General features: G+C 35.0%; 2 protein-coding genes across 3 annotated transcripts in view; one reads left to right on the top strand and one right to left on the bottom strand.

Moving 5' to 3' along the window:
• LRRN3 (leucine rich repeat neuronal 3) overlaps positions 1 to 3,882 on the top strand; it is a 32,067-nt gene extending 28,185 nt beyond the window's left edge. The window contains exon 2 of the mRNA XM_054632270.2: positions 915 to 3,882. Within this exon, the coding sequence (XP_054488245.1) occupies positions 1,264 to 3,390 (2,127 nt within the window). The 5' untranslated portion in view covers positions 915 to 1,263 and the 3' untranslated portion in view covers positions 3,391 to 3,882. The remainder of the gene's footprint in view (positions 1 to 914) is intronic.
• Positions 1 to 27,381, bottom strand: part of IMMP2L (inner mitochondrial membrane peptidase subunit 2) — a 405,869-nt gene that overhangs the window by 238,894 nt on the left and 139,594 nt on the right. The window lies entirely within an intron of this gene.

A 27,381-nucleotide genomic window follows, 5' to 3' on the forward strand; every position in this document is an offset into this window, starting at 1 on the left:
CTGGAAAGCACACATTTGATGCCACAAGTGGCATTGGATGCCACAAGGTTTCAGTCCTTACTATCATTTGCAACCTGAAGACAGTCTACAGACTTCAGATTCTTGCAGAGCTACAGGGAAAAGAAGCAATCGCTAGTGTAATTTTTTCTTCCCTTATCACTCTGAAGACACTTTTTTCTAATACTCCTTGCAATTGAGGTTATTCAAGTCAAAATAAGAAAGTCAGTGATTAGCCTGAATTTGCCAAGAATGACAAGCTATTAATTATAGGGTACATATTTCCTTCTAAATAACACTTTAAAGAAAAGAAAAAAAGTTTTCTTTCTAGACAGCAGCTACAAAAAGTATTAAAAATTATAAAACCTGGGGATTTTCAGTTTCATATATTTCTGTATAAATATCTCACAGGCTTGCCTAAGAATGTCATTAGGAATATGCATTAATCTAACCATTCCATTTCCCTTCCATTATAGATAAATTACATTCTTTATAGTTACAAACTTTATGTAAAAAAGTTAAGTATTCATGCTCTGTAGGATTTTTCTGTGTTTACATTTTCAAAGCCAACAGAAATTAGTCTGCTTCTAGAGATAACTGAAAGAGAAAAGAGAATATTTTAAAGGAGGATAAAATATGTAGCAAAAATCACACTGATATGTTTTACTTTGTACTCTGTGGATCTTCAGGTTTCTGTAGAACAATACTCCCCTGGCTGTATAACAAGCTAAAAGTCTAAAGACATATTACTATATTAACTTAATTTATGCTATCTGGATACCACTATAATACTCCAGACACCACAATCATTTTCCTTTCTTACTTGCAATAATTAACAGTAGAGAGCAAAAGATGGCTAAATTAATTTATAACTTTATAGCTTTTTAGACTAATTATTTCCTCTTCTTGTATTTTAGGTCATCTTGTCGTTCCTGCAAACACTAATCAATCATGGGATTTGAAGTTAATACTGCTAAATAAATGAATTGTTTAATCTCCTATGACCATCTATACATACTTCATCTTCACAAAGCTCATCAATTTTATGTCATCAAGGACAAAGTGACCTTCATTTCCACAAAATGCTTCTTACTACTGGACAAGTTGGTTACAAATTTATCACATCCTCAGGAAGGAAGTCCTTCACGATCGTCATTTGATAAATGCAAGATTGTGCTGTATTAATTGACCAGGTCATACTGAATTCTAAGACTATAATTGTGGAGCACTAAAGGGTCTGTTACCTTCCTGAACATTTGGGCTAAGATGAAGGACCTGCAACTCAAAATTAATTTACTGCTTGGTCTAGTTACCACTACTCTACTACAAGCCGCAGGAAGAAAAGCAGACTGCCCGGAGTCATGTATATGTGAAATCAGACCATGGTTCACCCCCAGGTCTGTCTACATGGAAGCTCCAACAGTGGACTGTAATGATTTAGGCCTTTTTCATTTTCCAGCCATACTGCCTGCTGACACACAAGTTCTACTTCTACAAACTAATAATATTGCAAAAATTGAACACTCAGTAGACTTCCCAGTGAATTTAACTGGCCTAGATTTATCTCAGAACAATTTATCCTCAGTGACCAGTATTAATCTTAGAAAGATACCACAGTTACTGTCAGTGTACCTTGAAGAAAACAAACTTACTGAGCTCCCTGAAGAATGTCTCTCTGGACTCAACAATTTACAAGAGCTTTATATTAATCATAATCTGCTTTCTGTGATTGCACCAGGAGCTTTCATAGGCCTCAATAATCTTCTCAGACTTCATCTCAATTCAAATGGTTTGCAAGTGATCAACAGAAAGTGGTTTGAAGCTACTCCTAATCTTGAAATTCTCATGATTGGAGAAAATCCAATAATCAGAATTGAAGACATGAACTTCAAGCCTCTTAGCAATCTGCGCAGCCTAGTTTTAGCAGGTATAAATCTCACTGAAATACCAGATAATGCTTTGGCTGGCCTTGACAACTTAGAAAGCATTTCCTTTTATGACAACAGATTTGTTAGAGTGCCCCACATTGCTCTTCAAAAGGCTACAAATCTTAAATTTCTGGATCTAAATAAGAATCCCATTAACAGAATACGACGAGGAGATTTTAGCAATATGTTGCACCTAAAAGAGTTAGGAATTAATAACATGCCTGAACTGATTTCTATAGATAGTCTTGCTGTTGACAATTTGCCAGATTTAAGAAAAATAGAAGCAACTAATAACCCCAGATTATCATACATTCACCCCAATGCATTCTACAGACTTCCCAAGCTGGAATCGCTGATGCTCAACAGCAACGCACTGAGCGCGCTGTACCGCAGTACAGTGGAATCCCTGCCTAACCTCAAAGAAGTCAGCATCCACAGCAATCCCATTAGGTGTGACTGTGTCATCCGCTGGATTAACATGAACAAAACAAACATTCGGTTCATGGAGCCAGAGTCTCTGTTTTGTGTAGACCCTCCTGAATTCCAAGGTCAGAATGTGAGACAGGTACACTTTCGGGAAATGATGGAAATCTGTCTTCCTCTGATAGCTCCTGAAAGTTTTCCATCTACATTGGATTTAAAAGCTGGCAGCCATATTTCTTTGCATTGCAGAGCAACAGCAGAACCAGAACCTGAAATCTACTGGATAACACCATCAGGACACAAACTTTTGCCTAATACTATCTCTGATAAATACTACATTCATTCTGAAGGAACATTAGACATAAGTGATGTAACACAAAGAGAAAGTGGCTTATACACGTGTATAGCAACAAATTTAGTTGGAGCAGACCTAAAGTCAGTCATGATTAAAGTGGACGGCTCTTTCCCTCAGGAACACAATGGATCTGTAAATATTAAAATAAAAGACATAAAATCTAATTCTGTTTTGGTTTCATGGAAAGCAAGTTCTAAAATTCTGAAGTCCAGTGTCAGATGGACAGCCTTTCCGAAAGCTGAAGACTCCCGGGCTGCACAGAGTGCTCGAATACCATCTGATATAAAGGTATATAATCTTACACATCTAAATCCATCAACTGAATACAAAATTTGTATAGACATCCCCACTATCTATTCTCAGAATAGGAAACAATGCGTCAATGTAACCACAAAAGGACTGGACTTAGAAGTGAAAGGCTATGAAAAGAACAACATAATAGGATTCCTTGCCGCCCTCGGTGCTCTTTTGGGAATCATATCTGTGATATATCTCTACAGCTGCATCTCTCAAGATATGAACTGTGGCATTGGACACAGCTATCTAAGGAATTACCTGAAGAAACAATCCTTTTCACTCAATGAGCTTTATCCTCCTCTAATCACTCTTTGGGACATGGGCAAAGAAAAAAGCACAGCAATGGAAGTAAAAGCAACTGTAATAGGTGTACCAACAAATATGTCATAATTGTGTCAGTATATCAACTTACTTTCTGAAATAAAAAGCACATGACTGTATTTGTGCTGAATAAAAAGGCAACAAGAAAAACATATTTCTCTTAGGAACTAGATGGCCAGACTTTGTTGCTGCCAACAAATGGAATATATATGATTCAGTATGAGAGAAGAATTTTAATTAACTGGCTTCTAAGGGTATTCTACCAACCAAATAAAATTAACTTCATATTCTAGAACTTTCATGGGACTTTTAAGTCTGGAATACAGTGGAAGTAGCCAAGAACATTTTCTGTATTTTTTTTAAATTATTATATAAAAGTAGTGGAACTGAGCAATACCTCCTCCTGTGCTGTATTACACAAAATAGCCACGAGTTTTTGCAGTGAACAGATATACTAGGATTGACATATGGTGTAATGAAATGGACAAATTCTGTAGAGTAGACACAGTGAGTATGTGAATTTTTTTTAATGAGAAAATACATTTTTGATTAAAATCAAAATACTTTTTGTCTTGTTTGTTTCTAAAGAAAACACCTCACCTTTCTGGGAGTTCTTGTCTGACAATAACAAACACAACCTAAAGTCTGATAAAATATCTCTTTACATATTCTCCTCTCTCCTGAAAATGCTAATCTGAGCACAAATGATATTTTTGCTGATTTTAGGCTGTACAATGTTTCTAACAGAAATGTAAGTTTAGCGATAGTTTTTTATCAAATTTTATTTACTCTACGAGCATTATAAAGGCAAAAGGAATGTTGGAGATGAGGCCACTAAAACCCACTTAAATTGTATTTCAGCATGGATATTGGTTAATGAATAGTTCTTTGATCCTTTTATTTTATACACTTTTATGTATCTGTGTGAAATACTTCTGTTCTCTTTGTGAGCCTGCAGATCTTTATTTCATTATATCTGTATTACATAATTTTATTACTAGACAAAAGTAGTCTCTTCTAGAATACATGGCAATGCTTTCCATGGTAGTACTGTGAACCACCATCCAGAAAAACATAACATCTTTGATCTCTTCACAGAAACATCTCCATGGTATTAGCCATTTTCCATGACCAAAGACATTCTTTATGTTAAAATCCCCACACAAGCAACAGATGAGCAGTGGAATTCTTGTGCAGCTGTATATAAAAATGGACAGCTATTCCTTCTACAGATATCCTACATAGGCCTGAAGTCCCTAGGAAGTAATAAATCCACCTTGTAGCTTTAATAGCATAATGTGTATTAACTTGAATTTTTGCACAAACATGCAAAAAAAAAAAAAAAGTAACAGCAGTTAACAGCGGTTTTTTCAGCAAAGTAAAATCTCTTAAAAGTCATAGAAATAACTCAGTTGTGTTGAAGTATGCTTTTTCATAATCTCATTTATACGAAGGTGATTTTTTCTACACAAGGCATAGGGCTAAAATGTTCATGTATTTCATTAATTGGGATGTTCACTCTCTTAATGGAGGAAGAAATTGATAAGGAATTATATTTAATTTCCTCAGAAACAGAAAAGTATTGTTACACACTTGTGCTTCCATTTATTTCATAGTTTTCTCTAAGGAATGCATTAAAATGCCTTAATGCATTAAAAGCCGTAGTTACTGGTTATTCAAACCAGAAGAGTAGAAATAGATTAATTTTTCTTTGGCATTTGACAGCAAACCTCATTCTGAAATGTACCACTAATAAAAGAGAGAAGGCAAACATAAGTATTTAAAATATCTGGCTAGGAAATACCCACAATATAATACTGAGAAAAAAATTAATTTATATTATTTTTTTCTATCAGTTACTAGACTGAAAGATAATGTTTTATTAATAAAAAGATAAAGCATTTACTTTTTGGTAAAAAAATTTGCTGCCGTTTTAAAAAATAAATTGCAATATTTCATCAGCTAAAAAAGTCAAATGCTATCTTACATAGGAACATTTCAGTTTCTAGTTTAGCTAAAATGCTGTGAAATCATAACTCCAAAAAGTACCCATAAAACCAAGATAAGAGATTCGAAAAAAATATGTTGATTTATATCATAAAAGGAAATTTCCACTTCCAAAATTCTCTAATAATCTTATTCTGCTTGTGTATCCTGAAGTAATGTCCTCAAGATAACTTAAAATAGAAATTGGGATTCTTCCCTTAATGTTGTGCTGGCCAGTAAGACACAACGATCAACAATAATCTTATAAGATATCCCTTTTTATCTGAAGCCAGAAGAGACTCTTCTGAAAAATGTTGCTACTACAGAAAATAAGTTCACATACCAGACCATTCTAGAAGAGTTGAGAGGAAAAAAAATTGAAAAGCAACACTGTGTCAGACATAAGGAAAAAAATAATTCTTATATTGAACTGAATAGGGTGGATGTGTGGCACTGACAAAACAAGAAATTTTACATGGAAGAAAGTATACACTAAGTATGAAAAGTTCATTATTAAAACTTCAGAAGACATTTTGAAGGAAATAGCTAAATGGAATAGAGGAGACAGCCATTGAACACAACCCAAAAGAGCCAAAAGGACTGAAATTTCATCTCATGCTAAAGATTTGAAAACATACTTTAAAAAATAATAACAATTGCATGCAGCTTTTGTAGAAGTTAGAAAACAGATGACTAGAAACATATCCAGAGTAAAAAAAAATCTGGGATTACCTGCTAGGAAAAAAACCCGACATCTTTCTGAAATACAGGTTGACCTTCCAAACTAGTGTTTTGGTAGGTCAGTTGACTGAGGTTCTAAATGTCTAATTTGAATAGGTTTTCCTTTAATACCATTGGAAATAATTGGAACCAATTTTCTCAGGAAAAGACTACATAGATACTCAGGGAAAATGCTAAACAGCAACAACAAAAAAGAGAAGGATTATCTAAACAAGAGAAGGATAATCTAAACACTCAGTAAACACAAAATCAAGACAGAGAACAAAAATGAAGATAGATGACAAAGTTTGTGAAAATTAAAGGAAAAAAACACCAAACTTCATTTCTGCATAGGACAACTATATAAGTTAGATATCTAACAAGAGAATTGAATTACTCATTTATATGGATAAATTCAATATATTACTGAAACTTGGCAAGCTTTGCATGATTGGAATGTTAAAATACACAATCATAACCTGTCTAGTCAGAACTGTGCTTTGAAACTGAGACTTGAGCTATTCACTTCACCTTCAATAAAAATTCTAAAGGAGTTACGTCTTCAATGTTTCCATTATAGGGCAGTGTGAAAAGAAGTACCAAACTATATTCTGTCCATGTTTAGCTGCACCTCAGTATTCTGAGACAAAATACAAGCAGCCTTTGTAAATAACATAGGCATACAGTAAAACTAGTAATGAATAATGAAAACAGACCCTATGGTGTGCAACTGACTATAGTTATATTATTTTTTTGGCTACATTAAGTAGTATTTCATTTCTGCAGCTGGTGTGACCAAAAAGAGATAGAAGGCTAAACCAATTGGACATCATGTTTAAAAGACTTGTTCTTTTGAACAATCAAGAAAAACTTTAAATAAACATGTTGTACATCTACCTACTCAACTACAATATTCTCAGAGAGATAAAGCTGCAGATACATTGAAGTACCTTCAAAGCAACCAAATCTTTTATTAAGTCATTCCTTCCTTCCTTCAGAAAAAGCTGAAAACTACAAATTAAATTCCTCTTTCAGCTAAAAAAAAACCTTTTTACAAATGTCTCTCGCTTATCTTTCTATCTCTCAGCTTCAATTATTTTTAAACCCTTTTTCCCATAGCCCTTTTCTTTGCCTTGATACAAATTCTCTGTTCCCTTCCATGCTCCCTGTGGGTTCTTTGCTTATTTCCTGCTACTATTGTTGCCAGACTGTCACATCATTTCCAACATCTCCCAGTAAGGACAGATGTTATCTGAGTTACTAAAAAAATTTATCAGTGAAACATAATACTTGGAGGCAAAATATTTGAATAGATAAATACAATTATTAAAAAAAGACCTGGCATTTTTTGAGAAAAACCTAGTTGTAAAGCTGATCAGGTAACGAAATTAAGCGTCTCTCAAGGAAACAAAAAGCAGAAATAATATAACAACATTCCAATGAAAATAATAATATGGGAGTTAGATAAAGCTGGAAGGGCATGTAATTTGGGCAGATGGCCTATTCCTGATGCTAAAATAGCTGATGTTCTTTTTAACATTACAGTTTAGATAAGTAGAAAACAACCCCATCTGCCTCACCCTTATGTACACATTGTTTGTTATCCACGTTAATGACAATTTCACACTGTTCTCCAAACAGCCATAATGCTTTTATCAGAAAAGTACATCAAAATCAGTGCTGGTGTCTTCATCTATACACATTTCTTACAGAGCAGACCTAGACTCTATAAAGAAAGCCTTTCAGCATTCATATACTACACTTTACAGGTCAAAGAGTTTACAGTTTTGTCATTTAGCAAGTGAGCACAACTCAGAGTCCATCAGATGGCTGTTGAGAATAACTTTTGAGGGCAGAATCTTGTCATACATTCTTATTTTTTTCTATGAAATTTTACTATGTGCTGTTAATGTCTATAACTTCTTTTTGGTTTTGTCTCTAGTGTGAATGTCAGCTAAACTTAAAAACATACAGCTGAATATTTTACAATACCAGAGAAAGTCAGCTACGGTCTGAAGTCTACTAAATACAGCTAAAACACACCTTAGGCATAATGGTGGAATGATTTCATAGGACACAGAAACTGGTTATGGAATCATCTATTCCTAAATATCCAACACTTAAATGGAATATAAGGGGGATAAAAATAAAGTCAGAATTATCACTTTCAATTAAATGCAAAGTGCCCAATAACCATGCCAAATAAAAAACCTGAACCATTTAGAGTTAGTCTCACTATAGTAAAGCAACAAACATAATTAAATTAGAAGTAATCAGCTATGTTTTTCTCTATGTACCAGGTAATAAAAGGATTAAGTTAAATTGTTACTATTAATTATAGTCTCTTAATCTTACCTTAACAATTAATATAAAATGGGATGTTAAATTCTCACATAATTTATTTCATATATGCTCTGAAGGTATTCATGATAAGCGTATGCCCATTTTTAGCAAACTAAGTGCTATACTAAATATTCATGTGTTATACCACGTATTTCAAAATATGAAATTATGCTTTCTACTAAAACACCCTCTTGCACAATTTAAACTATCAATACCTAAAATATACTGCATGGGCACACCACTATCTCAATTCCATTTATTCTGCAGGAATGTAAAAGGATTTCTTTACTCAAGCTAGGATGAACTGTACCCCCAGGACTTCCAGACTTTTCATTTGACAAGTTCACAATAGTACATACCAATGTCACAATACTTATAAATCTATCATGTCCAATTCAGCCTTTCAGGCTGTTGAAGTCCAATTTAAAATTACTTCCTTTTCTACCTTCCAAGAAATTCAACCTCTCTTGTGCCCTTCACATTTCATTCCTTCACTCAGCAATCATCTACTGTTTGCTTACACAAAATTACACCAGCAGCAGCCCTGCTTTGTAACCATTTTCTACTTCATTAATACTTCATATTTTTCCCAGCCTCCTATGAACTAGACTACTTCCAGAGTATCCTACTTCCTACACTACTTCCAGAGTATTCTTCTCTATGACATTTGTTATCATTTTGTAATTATCAATGACATGGGAGGAAAAATATCCCAAAAAACAACAATAAGAAAAAAGCTGAATTGCTCTATGGATTTGAAGGCAAATTTCAAGTGTAGCCAGAGGAAAAATGTAACCCTGAAAACTCTGCAGTCTACTTCCCAACCTTCTTCAGCAGCCAGCTCTGGTTTAATAGTATTATGCTGGCTAAAGCTCCCTTTCTTCCCCTTAGGTCTTAGGAAAGCTGACTAAAATGGAGGATGTCAACTACAGGTAGAGTAATTTGAAGTTATTTGTAACTTTTGCCATATCTGGATTATTAAAAAAAAGAAAACAGAAAGAGAATAATCTTATTATTCATCCAGCCTTTCAAAAGCATACAACAATTTATAAGTATACACCAATAAACACATCACACCAAAGCACATACACCAAGGATTAAACACCTCTGCAATTAACTAAAGGTTTAGAACAAAAGAAATAGAAATGTATTGTCAAAGGGTTGTAAATCTTTACTATGCTGAGAGGTAGGAAACTACCCACCAGTATTTCCTCATATATTGAAAGCATTTAGGTGTGTAATTTCCACTGAATTTAACAGATACTAGTCTCCAACCTGTTAAGGTAGTTTGGACATTACCAAGTATGCCCCTGGATGACCAAAAGCCTGGCCATATCAACCTGTCTACCTGACAGAGCCATCAAGAATTTTCATCTGCACAGCTCTACTAAAGACAGCATAAATGCAATATACATCATTCATTTAATTGAAAACATTACATATATTTTTAATTAAGACAAAATGGGAAAAGAATATTATATTATTTATTTAAAATGCTTAGAATAGAATATTTCGTGGAGAGCATCTGTTGTAGGATTAAATAATTCAATATCCATCAAAGAAATTCTGGAGAGTGAAGAAAATTAAACACCAGCAAAGAAATTCTGTATATGTTCAGATATTATCTAGCTACAAACAAAATAATATGCCATACAATATATTCTAAATTACTGCATTTTAATATATCACAAAAAATATATAGGTTTACCTCGGATTCTTACTCCTCTTGATCTAAAAGGTTTTCAAGGGTCTACTCCTGCTATTTATCTCTAACTATAAATTTTATTCCTACTGAATTTCTTAGGCTTCAACTTGTCTTCTTCTTCCTTTTTTCTTCTTCATTTGAAATTTTTTTTGTCTTCAATTATCTTACACATGAAAATTGTCTGTTCTTGTATGTCATGCAACATTGTAATCCCACTATCAGCATTTCTTTTTTATCATTCTAGCAAACAACTCTACTTTTCTCTAATGTTTCTCTATAATGGAAAATTTATATTCCACCACCCTGGTTGTGCATAAATAATCTAAATGCTTCTTGCTGGAACATTTATATTAATATGACAAATTTTATGAATAATGTGACGACTTTATGGTTAGTAGGTGTTTCCTTAAACAAGAACATGAAAACTTTCTCAAAAATGTTTAGAAAATTGACAAAATATAAGAAAGAAAAAAATACTTTAAAAAATGGTAAATTAGAAACCTTCATATGTTGCTAAAAAATAAAGTGCAGACCACGTAAGTATTACAGTTAAAAGTGAGGGAAAATGAGAAACTTTAGATACTCAAAGGGAGATAAGTGAATGGCTAAAACCAATTGTAACATAGGATGGAAAAAATACTTTAGAATAAACCAGAAAAGAGCTGTAAAAATGTGGCCAAAGGGGCCAAAACTGCTGAAAGAACAAGTTTGCAACCTGATCAAATCAATAAATAAGAGAAAAAATAAGTTGAATGAACAAAGAAGCACTACAAGTAGATTTAAAGACAGTGAAGGAGAAAAATAGGATGAACAAAAGGTATAAGAAAGAAAAGGAACAAGTGAAGGCACTGTGTCTAACAGCCCATCCTGGAAACACAATAGAAACAGACTCATAGTGTCATTTGGGAGGTTTCATTCAGAAGACAACTGAAAGCTGATAACCCTGCATTATTAAGCAAAATACTTTCATAAGGAAATCTCAAAGGGAAGGAGACACTACTGCCTCTAATTAAGAGAGAGCTCAAGGTCCAGGGGCTGCTTAACAGTATCAATTATAATGTCACTAATAACCAATTAAGGTTTGTGATTTTTCTAAATATTACCAGAACCAAAGCAATATCAAATATTGCTTTTAAGAAGCCTCAAAGTTCTTTAAAAATAATTAATTCTGATGGATTAACTACAAAATCCATTTAAAGGCAACAATGAAAGACACTAGAAGGTATTTCAGTTTGTTTTAAATGCTGTAGAAATCAAGTGTATTCCAGCAAAAAGAAGCCAATCATAGTTACATAGAATAAAAGCTTGAAGAAAAATAAAAGGGAAGACCAAGAGCAGGGGGGAAAAAAAAGATAACAAAATCAATTAAATTAAGAGGAGAAAAGAGGGAAGACAAGAATGATCCTGTTTAAAATTAAGTTATAAAAGTCAAGTTAATATATTTAAGTTACATACTAAAATAATGACTGATGCAAAAGAGTCGGTCAGAATACAGTAACAGAAACCTAGATTTTTAAAAACAATTTTTTAAGACTCCTTTTAAAACTCATAGCAAAGTAACTGAAAAATCAGTGAAATTGTGGAAGTAAGAGAGACTGAATAAACCAACTAGGTGTCTGTATCTAAAACAGAGCTGGTGTGCTGAATATCTGATGATATATTTACAAGTAAATCTGCCTCTCCAGTGCACTATGGAGAGATCTGAATTATGAAGTCCATACAGTGCTGTGAAGCCTTTCAAGGGTTTTCTAGCTCAGCTCCAAGTGCATTAGGAATTATTAGTTTGACAGAAAGGCACACTAATATCACTCCCATGTAGATTGTATACACAAAGGTGCTAAAATACATAGTACTAGCCATGGTAGTCTGGAGAACACCACTCCACACTCACAGGGGTAGAGGTCAATGATTTGTACTGGTTTGAAACCAGTTGGAAGTGGTCTTCCTCAGGGTTTTACTCTGGGATTTAACTTGCTTATTAATGACCTGAAGGAGGAAACAAAATCCTTATCAATCTGACAATACTAATTTGGAGAATGCAGTCAATACATTTAACCACTGCTGATGGCAGCCTAGGGCTGCTGTTTAGAGGAATCTAAAATGCTGGAGAATTAGGCCAACAGGCTGATGTGAAATTCAGCCAAGACACATGTAAAGTCCTGCACCTAGGGTGGACTGACACCTGAATGAGCACCAATCTGTCACTGCCCCACTGGATAGCAGCTCTCCTGAAAATTAGCTGGAGCTCCCAAGCACAGCTGGCTAACAGGATACTGGGCTGTATTAACATGAAACTAATAGAAGACTGAGGAAAAGGATGCCCCTTCATTCAGCACTTGTTAGACTACCACTGTAATACTGTGTCTAACTTTGGATCCCTAATTGCCCAGCCCCATATGAGACATTGATCAACTGTAGCAAGCTTAGCAGGAGGTTCTCAAGATGTCAAGAGCCAGAGCTCTACTCCCAAGAAGAAATTCTGAGGCAGCTGGGCTTGTTCAGCCTGGGAAAAAAGAAGGTTTAAGACGAATGAGGAGCAACCGTCCCATATCTAAGAGGCGGCTACCGAGAAGACAGAATCAGGCTGATTACTGAGGTGCACAGCAGGAAAATGAGAGACAACCACCAAAAACGGAAGTTGGAGGGAATGGGATTTAACTAAATATAGGAAAAATAATTAATTATGAGGAAAAAAAAAATCTTGGTAATAGGTTGCAGAGATACAGTACACAATTATAAGCAAAATTAACTGATTCACAATTGACCTGTTTTGAGCATGAGGTTGAATAGATGACTTATCTTCCAACCTGAATCATTGTGCAGAGTAACTTTATTCCAGAGACTATACATGCAATGTAACCTCTTCAGAGAAGCAAAAAAAAAATAGCTGAAATTACTCCAAAGTTTGCACAGGAATATCCTCTCAGTGTTTTTTAAAATTATTCCAAGAGTTCTTAAAGAGATGCAACAATTTCAGTACGTGTTTAGGATTCTTAAATGTCCAGATTTTAAAATACATTCTTAATGCAGACAGCTATTTCCATACTCATTTAACATGTGGCCATACTTTATTTCAAATATATTTACTGTAATTTTTTGAACAAAATCCTTAGGAATTTCTTACATACCTTTTCTCATGCTCTACCATTTTCATTATGATGCTCTTTGACATATCTAAATGGCATGATCAAGGATCACCAAGTCCAACTGAAATGAATGTTGCGTGCAGGAATTGAACCTATGACCTTACCATTCTGAGAACCATGCTCTAACCAACCAGCCTAATGTCTCATTCAAAAAAGCATGAAACTCATGAAACAGAAACTCTTTCCTCATGTACTGTCAATTATTAAATTTCATTTCTTTGGAGTATGGTTTTGTTCCATACCATCATATCATTTGTGGCTTTGCAACTACATCAGCCAATTCTCTCAGGACTCTGGGATGCATCTCATAAGGTCCTATAGACTTATGCACATTCAGGTTCTTCAGGTGGACATGGACCTGATCTTTACTTACAGAGGGACTCCAGAAGCATAGGAAGAGAGGCTGTTATTGAAGACAGAGGCAAAAAAGTTGTTGAGTACCTCAGCCTTCTCTTGCTCTGTTGTTACCAGTTTATCAGCATTTTTTATCAGGGGGTTTACACCTTCTTGGACTTTCTTTTTCTGGTTAACATACCTGTAGGAACCCTTCCTGCTATTTTTAGTGTACCTTGTTCAGTTCCAGCTTCTCCTTGGCCCTCCTCATCCCATCCTTGCACAAACAACCTTCACCTCTGTGCTCTTCTCGGGTTACCTGTCCTTGTTTCCACTCCCTGTGGATTTGTTTCTTTGCCTTTAGTTTGACAAGCAGGTCCCTACTCAGCCATGCCAGTGTTTTGCCTTTCTTGCCCTATTTCATGCTCCTGCGCATTTTTACCTCTTGTGCTCTATGGAACATTTTCTTAAAGACCTGCCAGCTCTGATCTGCCCCCTTGCCCCAGAGGTCAGAGTACCAGGGGATCCTATTGACTATCTTCTTGAAGAGCTGGAAGTTTGCTTTCCTAAAGTTCAGGGGCCGAACAGTACTGTATACCTGATCCATATCCCTCCGGACTACAAATTGACTACTACATCAATGCATGATCATTGCCACTCAGGCTGCCTCCAACCTTCATGTCCCACTTAGCTGGTGTATGTTGGTGACCATCAGATCCAGGAACACATTCCCTCTGCTAGGGCTGTCTCTTATCTGGCTCAAAAGTTATGTGGAACACGTTGCCTGGACAAGTTCTGTATCGTCCATATTTGGAAGCAAATGAGGTGAAATTGGATACTGCTTTGGACAGCCTAATCTAGTGAAACCCTGACCACAGGGATTGAACTAGGAGACCCCTAAATACCCCTTCTGACTTGAACTACTTTATGATTCTAGGTAAGGAAAACATAAAGAAAAGGGTGGCCACTCACATGTAAGCCAGTGGCTGGTCAGTACACTTGCCTGGCACAATGTTGTACCTGACTACCTGACCACCACAAACTGTCTGTTTTGCTAAACTCTAGTCTCAACTATTTTCTGTGTAAGTATGCTGTCTAATGTGTATGTGTGTGCAAAATCTACTACAGAACACCAGACTGAACTGAAGCCTCTGTTGGATGAGACATTCCAGAAGGACTGCAGGTCTGGGGGAACCGTAGCTCTTACTGACAGTAACTGTAAGGCACTGAGACACAATTCTGGGTAGAATAATTTGTATAAAACCCATATGTTGTGAATGAGTCTGAATGTGAGCAGTAACAAACTCTAGCCCTCATCAGCTGGCTATCCATGCTGTTCATGTTTCTGGGCTTAGGCTGGTGCTGATACAGAAACTGCTTTCCCTCTGTGTTATCAGTTAAGTGTGTGTACTGCATGGTGTGTGCTTCTGCCTGTGCAGGATGTGTGCTTAGCCTTAACAGCTGGCTGGACCCTGGCAGACAGAACCACAGCAACTTATTTATGGCATCAGGACAAGAGCCTCCATGAGTCCAACATGCACCAAAGTTGGTACTAGTAGACTAAAGAAAAAAATCCTGCCAGCAACATGAAGTCCATAGGATCCAGCATCTCTAACGCAATTTCTAAGGTTATCCTATCAATAAAACCATTATAAGCAGCAATATCTGAGGTGATGACTGGTTTAATCCAACAATCACTATATATGTAAATAAGTGCTTTTCTAGTTTAAAAGTAGCTTCTAGTTAAAAATATTTCATTAGAGAACTTTCCAAAACTTATTCACATTTTTTCCCCTGTACAGCACAAAATAAACTCTCACCACAACATTGGATCTGATGTATGCTGACAAACACTTTGACTAGTTTTCTCTAGGACTTCAAACACTTCACCACTGAAATCATTTGCTTTTTGACCACAGGCAAAAGAGCTGCCTATTACTAAAGTGAACAACCTGTGCTTCTACCGTTGAGATCCTAATAATCATTCAAATTGACAGCACCACCCAGGGTCAAAATGTCCTGAGGAACTAATTCAGGAGATCCACACCTTAATTAGCTTTTTTAAATAGCAGCTATTTTCATTTTACCTTCTGATATTAATATGCTCTTTCATTTGAAACTAATTAAACACATCAACTTCAGTTTGGCATCCTCCTCTCACAAAAAGCCAGTTTAGTAAGTTTGTTTGATTACTTCTGTAGCCTACATGTATATGTAAGCTACAGAAGTAATCAGATGTCATGATGCCCATGATCTTGACATCTTTTCCTAAAGCACTTGCCAAATTTTAAACAGTCACAGACAGTCTAAACTCTACCTTCATCTCTACTGCTGGTATTTTCTTAGCATCCCTCAGAAACTGAATGGAAAATATGAGAGGCAATGACTTAATTATATTTAAAGCATCTGTTTCTTAAAATCGTGAGTCATATAGGTCTCCACTACTCCTTGTTCCTCAAACTAACAAATGAATCATGCTACAGTAGCAATAATTCCTTCCTTTTGTCAAACTGCTAATGATGGAAGAACTTATAATATTTAAGTCCATGTTTATTCAAAACTTTTGACTTGTGTATTCTCCTCCACAGAATCTACTTTTTAATTCCAAAATAAAGTATCAGATAGGTAAGTGAAGAGGAAATCTCCTCTCGCAGATTCAGGTTCTTCCTGGTCTGTACTAGTCAGACCAGTAAATTCAACTTATTTAATGTAATTTCATAGCTCTGAGCAGCCTAATCTAGTTGAAGATGGCCCTGCTCATTGCAGAGGGGTTAAACTAAATGTTCTTGAAATCTCCCTTCAAACCAAAACTCTTCTAAAATTCTTTTTTTTTAACACTATGAAACCTTGAGACTTTGATATTATGTCAAAATAATAACTATAAAGAGTACTTATTAAATGTTTCACATTTTTACTCCAGGAAATATCAAAGCTTTTAAAGATTTTTCATAGTTCTTAACAAATTATTTAAACACAGGAAGTCAAAATATTTGGTGATTTTTAAAAATTATTTTTCTATATACTTCACCCATACACTGATTTCATATTTCAACTAACTTGTAGGTACTGTTAATAGAACCTCTTCCCGACTTAAGATAGTCTAGTGTCACTTTGAAAATATTTTCCTAATAAAACAGCCACTTTAAATTGAACTTTATATACAAATCTTAATTGCATATAGTGCAATGAATGGCCAAGTTTCCAACCCAGTTTCTGTAAAATCAATTGTTCACTGAATGACTGCTCATATCCACTCAGCATGAATTACTGCTTTATAAATTAGATGGATATTTTTCCCTTGTGTGCAACACAATATAGTGTATCTAGTTAAAAACAGGATGGAGAGATCCATATTTTCTACTGCTTATTCAAATTTTGTGTACTAGATGTGTCATTTCTTTAATTGCCTCAAGATGTTACACTGAACAGTTCTCCCAATTTTTATGAGCTACTAGTTAGCTCACACTTGTTTTTTTTCCTTTTATTTAAAGCCAAAGGATTGATTCCTGATCATTTCATAGGAGAATGAGTCATTCCTATTCCCTCTACCCTACTTATTACATATGAAAAATTACACATGCATATTTCCTGTAGCATACATTATTGTTACTTACAATAAACAGTAACTACTGCAAACAATAGAACTTACAACTTTGATTCCCTCATTTAAAACAACAAAATCAACAAAGATCAGCATTTAAATTATGCTTTAAGTTAATACCTGTAAGGACATGTTCACACTTTTTAAATCTAGCAACCACTGACTTTAAGACTAGATACTAGAATAAAGTTTAGCACATATTTAGGCATGTAAATGCCTATAAACTCAGAACTGGAGTGCTGTGGTGGCTGCATCATTTGCTCCATCAACTTCTGTTCAGAGTAGAAATCAAGCACCACTATATTCAACATGAAATAGTCTAGTGTTCAAAAGATTCTGAGTATATAAATGCACAAGCAGCGTTATCGATGGAAAACCTTACTAAATGAATTTCTTATTCCTAAAAACCTGGAAATGGTAAATTTCACACACACAAAAAAAACTGATGTACTTTGGCTAAAAGTGTCTTATGAACTATATGCAGCTTGGAAAAGAACTTTGGGCAATATGCAAGTATTTATTCCACATGGATCACTACATTCAATATTAGCACTGAAAAAATAATAGCTCTTAGATTTACAGTCAGGCTGCAATGCAACACTTTTTTTTCCCAAGATATTAATATCATAGCATGTCAGAAGATTTTTCTACAAGCAAGAGAAAAAGAGCAGAAAAGGTAAAAATGGCCATCTTAGAAATCAAATAACTGTAATTACATTGAAGAATAGAGTTGGGTTTTTTTGCATTACAGAGTCTGAAAAGGTTAGTAACATGGCTTACAGTAATAACTGCTTTAATTACTAGCCTAAAATTGATGCCTCAAAAAGCCTTACACTCTATACCACCTACAAGGATGCTAAAAAAAAGAAATTAGCCTATGAAAACTATTTCACTGAAATTTCACTCCATAAAGGTATGAATTCAGTGGTATCAGTTTAGCTATCAATATGCAAGCTAAGCAACACAGACACATTAAAAAAATGAAGAAGAAATTTCATGAAAAATTTTCAGACTATGAATCAAAATTAACTAATCCAGAGGAAGATATTACCTCAAAAAAAAAATGAGACTCAAGCCCAGCAGTGTTTTACAAATCTCTCTCAATCTTTTCTCTCTTATTCTGATAAAGTGACATCCTACATAAGACAACAGAGGGAAAACTTCAAAAAACCCTGGTGTCCACTATTATCAAAATGACATAAAAAGATGGTAATACTTGGTTGTTATCTTGGGACTGGGTCTTAATTATCCCTCTGCATCTTTAGCTATGTTTAATTTTTTGCTATTCACAAAATGACTACTTTAGTGCAGAATGACTACATAAACACTACTCTTAACCATTAAATCAAATTACTACCTTTTGTACAAGGAAAATTAATTGAATTTCTAGCTAATCAAACCAAAATCTTTCATTTTAAAACACTTTTTTAAAAGAAAAGCTACTGCTTAGTAGTTTACTAATAAACACCACATGCTAAACACCCCCATATTGACCACCTAGTATACATTTTATTTGTTCTTCCTTTCCTGTAAGGAATGGCATTTATGGTGCATTAAATGTGTATTTATCAATTCCTCCTATGTATGGTTAAGCACACACAGACTCAGATACAACTTCAAATTGACAGGGAGCCACACAGCAACAACATGTCTGCTAAAGGCCACTTATTTACAGCTGCCAGTCTATCTGCACCTGACAGAATTTGTCCTGGAACAGAAGGCAGGTAGAATAAGCAAATAAAGACAGTATTTTACATCTGAGTAATTCTCCTCAGTATCAGTGATGCCTTGTATTCCAGAAGTTAAGAACACATGTGAAAAGACAAACTTAATTAATTAATTATGGAGTGTAGAATTTTGTGGCTTTTGAATTTCTCAAAGTTGTCTTTCCTCTTGTGTTTCCAGAAGCAGCAACCAGCACAATTCCATTACCTTCTGTGTAACAATCATTATTTTTAACACTTCTCCAGAGAATATTTTTATTCATCTACTGACCAAATGAAATAGTTGCAGTTTTTTAATCTCTATTCTCAAGAAAATATCTCTCTGTATTCATCATTCTACCTGACTATATGGCAATAATAAATTTAATTAATTCACTTCGGAAGTCTTAGAGTAACTCAGCTTACTACTTCTTAATTCATCTGTTACTAATGAATTTTTACATTCCATTAGTCTGCCTATTCAGCTTGGCTGTTTTTCTGGAGTTCTTCCATCTTCCATGACACTTTCTCATTAAAATAATTTTATATCACATATAAATGTTTTCTCTTCTTCAATACTGTCATTCCTACACAGCCCAAACATTATAATAAGTTACTAATTTACATACTGAATTTCTACACTAAGTAAAAGATCTCTCACCTTATTCATTCATTTATGTGATCTCTCCAGTCTAATCTTAGAATTACTATCCCAGTATATGAGTAACATCTGTACAAAACCAATAGCAATAAGGCAATTTTAATGGAGCCTGTCACATTTCCTTGGGAATAATTAAGGTGTCACTTGATCTTGAGAAAGTCTTACTGTAGCAATGAGTATGGATTTATTTTCTTAAATAATGTAAAAATTTAGATCTACTCTGACTCTTCTGAGATAATAAAATCTGCATTATTTATTTTATCTTCATTTGAATTGTTCTCATAATCTTCAAAATTTCATAATTTTATATATTTGAAATGTTTGTATTCGTACAATTTGTGCTGGTCTCCTAGCTGCATCTAGCAAAAGGCCAAATCTTGCTTTTCTGCTCCAACAACAACTGCAGTTATCCAAAGAACCTGTCTGTCCTTTTAACAAGGAAGTAGATTTAGAATATCAAAAGAAGAAAAGCTTATGAAAAAGAAACAAGAAATTATGACAAAAACTATTCTGCAACAGTAACATGAAATTAGTGCCGTAATTATAAACTAAGGGCATCACTACTGTTCTATTCTGTAACTCCTGGGCACAGCAATTTATAATACAAAATAAGATGCAGTATTGTCATACACCAGTGTCATGATTAGAGCAATAAATTTTAGAATTGTAATTTATTTATATTATCTCTTGTACTATTTAGAACAGCTAAATGAGAAAAGGCATCTGATGAAGGAAATAAATCACAGGTGAAATTCTTGTGAGAAACAATCTGTTTCCATTAAGTATTTTATTACTAAGCAGACTGACCAACTACAGATGCAAAAGGTGACCCCAGTTTACAGCTGTCCCATTTTGATTAAGCCAAAATATGCAAAAAAAAACTTTCGGTATGCTACTAAATTTCAACTCTTTAAGAAATTTTCTAGCCTAATTTCCTGCAAATTTTTCATGAATGACCTATTTTTCTTACGGGATTATGTATGGGCAAATTAACCTAAATACAAATAAATTCAACCGCTAAAATGGATGCTGCATTAGAGAAACAAAATCCATCTTTTTTTAATATAAATTTACTGGAAATTAATCACAGGATAATTTTGATTTGCTTCTCCTGGCTTTCCCTAGAACAATTCTAAAAAAATTTATTAACTTATTGTATTACATGTCTTCTTTGAATTCTTTATGTCCATTTTTAAATTCTTCAGACTACCTTGGACCATCAATCATGGCACTTTTCTTTGTACCAGCCTACCAGCCACTTTCTATTGTACCAGCCTAAAAATTGATTCTTTAATATATATTGTTCTGAAGAAAACAATTGCAGACACAATAAACTGTCAGTCAGACACAATAATACATTTTTCTGTATATAGATATGAAACCTCTTTCTGTTTGAAAATACCAGAAAATTCAGAATTCAGTGTACACTTTTCCAAAGTATAATGCTAGTTGCCAATGTTTACAGAAAACAAAAAGGGATTTTTCTCCATGATGGTGAGAATATAAAAATATTAGAAAGCATTGACTAACTTTTCAAAAGAGCAGAGGAAATATTTATTAATTTATTTAGGTCATCAAGTGCTGCAAACTAACATGGGTATTTTTATAATGAATCTCAGAACACTACCTTTTTATCAGTGATCTGGACAAAGGGATCAAGTGCACCTTCAGTGAGTTTGCAGGTGACACCAAGGTGGGTGTTGATCTGCTGGAGGGCAGGAAGGCCCTGCAGAGGGATCTGGACAGGCTGGATCGATGGACCAAGGCCAATTGCATGAGGTTCAATAAGGAGAAGTGCTGGGTCCTGCCCCTGGGACATAACAACCCCGTGCAACCCTAGAGGCTGGGGGCAGATGGCTGGAAAGCTGCCCAGTGGAAAAGGATCTGGGAGTACAGTTGGACAGCCAGCACGAGCCAGCAGCTGAACATGAGCCAGCAGTGCCCAGGTGGCCAAGAAGGCCAATGGCACCCGGCCTGTGTCAGCAATGCTGTGGCCAGCAGCACCAGGGCAGAGACTGCCCCCCTGTACTCAGCACGGGTGAGGCCACACCTCCAGTGCTGTGCCCTGTTCTGGGCCCCTCACTACAAGAAGGACATTGAGGTGCTGGAGTGTGTCCAGAGAAGAGCAGCAAAGTGGTGAAGGGTCTCAAGCTCAAGTCTTATGAGAACAGCTGAAGGTTGTTTAGCATGCAAAAATGGAGGCTCAGAACAGACTTTACAGCTCTGAGAGGAAGTTGCAGCAATGTGGGTGTTGGTCTCTTCTACCAAACAACAAGTAATAGGACAGGAAGCGATCTCAAGTAGCACCAGGAAAGGTTTAAATTGGGTATTAGGAAAAAATTTCTTTACTGAAAGGATTGTCAAGCATTGGAACCCAGGATAGTGGGTGAGTCACCATCCCTGAGGGTATGCAGAAGACACATTGCACTTAGAGTCATGGTTTAGTGGTGAACTTGTCAGTGCTGGGTTAATGGCTAGACTCCATAATCTGAAAGGTCATTTCCTACTTATATGATTGCATGATTCTACTATTTCAGGGAACGTTTTTCATCTAGAAAGATATTTTAGATAAATAGATTTAACAGTAGGTGTATTCTTAATACCAAATTAGGTAACCCTTCTCAGATAATAGTAATTAAAATAATAAAACCAACAGAATGTTTATGTGCTCCACTTTAGTTTCACGTGAAGACAAATCAATAAAAACAAACCCAACAAACTTTTGGAGAGAGGGTGCAGGGGGGCAAATAAAACAAGCCAAATCTATGGGATAACTTCCACATTTATGATAGCCAGGATCCAAAAGTGCTGGGAATAACTCTTGAGGGACAAACCTTTCTCAGTCATAGTCAGTTTCTCAACTATACATTAAAAAAAAAAAAACAAAAAACCAAACAACAACAGCAACAACAACAAAAAAACAAAACAAAAAAAAACAACAAAAAAAAAAAACCAAAAAACAAATTGGATAATCCATAATCTAATCTGTTCAAATTCCCCACTTATTCATTCCAGCTTCCTCACAAGAAAATGTAGGCATTAAAAAGGTGAACAGAACCTGCAGAGAGGACACTAAGATACAAAAGGGGTAGGCATTTTTGCCTTTTGACTCCATGCCTAAGGAAAGCATCCCATTTTCAAATCCAAGCAAAACTTTGAAGGACTACATTCATGTGTTTTCAGCACTGCATGTAAAATAATATTGCCCTGTAACTGAGTTGTTTCTGCACGCAATGAGTTTGATGATTATCTTACAACAGTACTAATAGATTTTCAAAGTGATGCTAAGTTACTGCCATAATCTAGTCTCACATCCTACAAATAACACAGCTTCAGTCCCTGAGCTCAAATTACAGTTGAACTATAGCATATAGTTCAAACAGTACAGCGTTTTTTAATTAAAAAATAAAATATGGAGAACCTTTTGTTTCAATGTTCTAATGCAGTGTCAAAAGGTCACAATAAAATAGGTGTTGTATTTTTAGCTTTACTGATTAATATAATTTATAAAAAATACAACAATGAAAGTGACCTCCAAACAACATCTGCCACTATCTGTCACTTGAAACTCTGCAAACCCTCTCATTAAATAAGTTTGTAAAAAAAATTAGAGATCATGCCTTTTGAAAAACAAACTGAGATTTGTATCTAGGAGGGAGATTTAGAGAAAAGATTAACTAAAACTTAATTTAGATTTCAGCTGTCTGAAAGGACTACCTCCCCATATAAATAATTGCTTTCCATTTTGATTTGTATCTAAGACATCACCTAAGACACCACATAAAACATTTAAAGACATTTTTCTTCCTTTTTAATTTAGTGGTCAGGCTCATAGAAAACTTTATTAGATAGCAGTTTTCTTGAAAGACTGACAAACAGAATCAAGGACATCCATTATCAACAGAAATACCCTTGCTTATTTCTGCCAGGCTTTTTTAATCTTTTTTGTCTCACTCATTTTACTTTCAAATGTTCTTTTCATCCAATATTTCATTAAATTTTAGAGGATAAGGGGGGATAAAAAGTAAAATACTAGAAAAATAAGATAAAGACATTAGGATAATAAAATTAAGAGATGTTTACCTTCCTACCTTTATAGTAAAAACTTTTTATTATATATCTAGAAAGCAATTGAAAGGAGATGTTTCTGTACCAAATGACTCAGTTTCAGGACTCTGTCAGACAAAATGCTTTCTTCTCTTTTTCCTATACCTAAACTATTGGTCTTTCTCTTCAGCATTCTACACTCATTTAGCTGTAAGTCTAAATTCCCTACGGGTCCATTAAGTATGTCGCTAGGCAAACAGTCCAGTAGCAACTCTGAAACAGGAGGTTTGGAGGGGAGCCAGTTTTATAGGTCACTACACTGTAAACCTTCACATCATTAGAGTGAAACTAGTCTTGCAAACTGCATCCATTACTACTGATATTCTTTCTTTTCTCTGAGAAGGCAGTCATTCATACTACATCTTTTCAATAATGGGTATTTCCAAATCAAAGACATTGACAAGGATAGTACTTTTCCATATACTAGAAGGGTAAATTCTCCACTTATTCAATGTTTTAATGCTATCTTATCCTGTGTTTAGAAATAATAGTAATAGCCATGTTAGAGATGTACAATTACCATGGGACAAACCTTTATCTTACAAATTCAAAGAGCACATATACATAAAAGAGGACTTAACTTTAAGGAAGCAGTATTTTTTTTCCTTTCTTTGTTGTAACAACTATAAGAAAAACTAGACTATTCACACAAAACTACCCAGCCATCGTATTATCTGATTCAGGAAGGCTCCTTCTCTTTGACTAAAGTATTGTATCTTTGCTGTAATGTAGCATTATCTCGAAAATGAGCATATAAACCCTTCAGTGTGATCTTTACATTAATTCAATCAGAACTCTAGCTGAGAATAGCAAACTGCACAGTCCTGCTGCTGTGACCACACTGCATTACCCAGTGGAAGACCTGCTGCTACAGTTAATAAGTTGAGAAATAAATGGAAGTGGAAGGTTCCCTGCCTATGGTGGGGCAGTTGGAATTTGATGATCTTTAAAGACCCTTCCAACCCAAACCATTCTATGAATCTACGATTCTATGAAATAAATATGACCTCAGAAACATTTTTTCATTGTTTTTCATATCATTGTTTTTACAGGCTGGAAACACAGCAGTGAAATCAGCACAATGAATTTGCAAAATGAATGAAGATACACAAGAAAAATGCATGACTTGGGCATAAACATGTTTGTGTTTCTTTAGTTAGTAGTTAGACATCGGTGGACTTCTCAGCTGAAGAAAGAAAGTGAAGCAGAGCAAAATAAAAACATTTCCTCTGTGAATTTTATATAACATAGGGACTGTTTTAAAATATATATTATTGGAATTAATAATAGTGATAAAAATTCATTGAAAAAGCAAAGCACTCATTATATCAATCAGCTCTTGAGCTTCTGTGTCCTTATTTGTTCATTATCTGCAAAATTTTAACTTTTATGGTAATAGAACTACATAAATAATCCCTAACCTTTATGCTTCCATGTACAAGAAAATGAAAAATGGATTTAAGTATAAGAAATGGAAATGCACAAGCTGAAAGATCACCACTGCCAAAGGTACAGAGATCTAAGTAGCGACAGTAATGCCAGAAATTTCTCATCACTATCAGGTGAAAGGAAAAGAGTGACATTTTTCCAATTAAGCCCTAGATAATCTTCTGTACTGCCTAATTTGATGGTCCTTGTACAAATTTTTCAGTCTTAACATAATTCTTCATATATATTTACTTCTCCAGAAGTGCAAAAAATTTGAAGCAAGAAATTGATTGTTATAACATGACTATAATCTTGAAAGAAGGTTTAGAATCTATCTACTTATCTTGTCAACTCCTGAACAAAAATGTCATCAGACAAATCTATCAGCATTATTTAAAATCTCTGGTGTATATCTGTTTTGACTTGAATAAGTAAGATGGTAAAGTATGTTTCTAGTTTTACAATTTCTGTGTGTTATTTGGGCTATTTTGGAAACAAGAGCAGCAGAATAGCTCATGACTTCTCTCTGATTCTACTCAAGCAAATTCTTAAATCCATCTAATCTATGTACATAAACAAAGATGCCAGAAGGGCTCATTAAAAAACCCCCCTTTTACAAAACCCTGAGTGCTTAAAAAAAGCCTGCTGGGAATAACAACCTGTTTTTCCACTGCTTTTAAAAACTTGGCATTATAATTTGTGTTCAAAAGACAAAGATTAGGTACCAGATACTACTAAATTCTGTATATATGCCTCAGAATGACTAGCAAATTGTTAAACTGAAGGGCAAAAACTGGTACCTCACATTTGCTAGTTTTATGGGAATCTTGTTAAGAAACCTAATTTACATGTTGAGATAAAAAAGCAAGATGCCATTTGGCTCTAAATGTACACTTAAAAGATACAACCATCAGACTGTTAGTGGTGCATTGACTTTTTTTTGTAGACAAATGTCTGGGCCCTGAGCGCACACAACAGTCTGAGTTTCCCTGCTTGACATCCCAGGTTTTCCCGTTGCTCAGCCCCAGCCTCATTTTACCGCAGTCCCTGCCCCAGCCATGCCGGGGACACTTGTCCCAAGCCCTCTCAAAGCACAGACTGTGGACACTCCCACTGTAGCATGTCTCAACCTGTCTCTGGTCCCATCAGATTTTGCTGCTGACGGGAGGACTCTGTGATGGGCCCTGGCCCTGGCTCATCCCTTGCTGTGCTGGTGCTGTCAATAGACCATGATCCCTGATCTTGGCTCTGCCCCCATGTTTGCACCTCCCAATGAGGGCACAGGATGCTCTTAGCTTGTCCCCCTCAAAAATCTGCTCTGTTCTTGCTTCTCCCTGACTGCAGATACAGGAACATGCTTGTGTTAGTTCATTGCCTTAGAGGAATGATGAAGGCTTTGCTCTGAAGCCTAGACATGGAGTAAGTCATCCCTGGACACAGTGGAACCAGAGAAAGTTCATATGCAAACAGCAAACAGGTGCCTGTCTAGAACTGAACCAGATATTGCTTTCCCATTCATGCATTTAGGCACAGCCATCAATGTTTTGCTAATTCATATTTTTAACTATCTAAATTATATTAAACAATCAATTTGACTGTCTTCTTTACAAATTTTTTAAGTTCGCAGAGATACTTTCTTGTTTCATTAATATTCTTGTCTCTACTTTTCCTGAATTAAGAAAACCAGACAAACAAAAACAAAACAAAAATTCATAATCATGAATTCATGAACAGAAGTTTGAAGTTGTACTGAGGCAGTCCATTTAATTAGAACATGAATAGCCTGAGAAATATATGAATTGTTGAAAACAATAGCAATGAATAAGTAATTAACTTCTTTCTGTAGATACAGTTTACTTTTTTTGGTACATATTTAATATGGATAAATGAAACCTGCAACATTAATTTTCTGCAAGTAATTTTCTTCTGACAGTGCCTAAAATAGTTCTAAATGTGCTCAGTTGCTGAGATAGCATAGTCATGTTAGCACAGGCACTGCATAATGTACTTCAGACCACTAGCTGTAACATATTTTTGAAGATAGTGGTATATTTAGGAATTATTTTTGATAAGCTATATGAACCTAAAGAAACTAGGTTGCCTCAAAGAGGCAGTCCATTTCAGAACCCAAGAAGACAGGAAGGAATATGATTTGGACTCATATTTAAAAAAAAACAACCACAACATTTTTTCTAGACAAAAAGGTTAGTAAGTAAAATAAAATTTAATAAAACATAATACATGAGAATCTTTACATGTTGCAGTAATTGAATTACTATGTAGCTCAGATTCCTAAAATGGTCTTTGTTAAAGTTTAAAATCATTAT

Source organism: Agelaius phoeniceus, chromosome 5 (assembly GCF_051311805.1).
Source record: "Agelaius phoeniceus isolate bAgePho1 chromosome 5, bAgePho1.hap1, whole genome shotgun sequence".
In the NCBI taxonomy this organism is placed as follows: Eukaryota; Metazoa; Chordata; class Aves; order Passeriformes; family Icteridae; genus Agelaius; species Agelaius phoeniceus.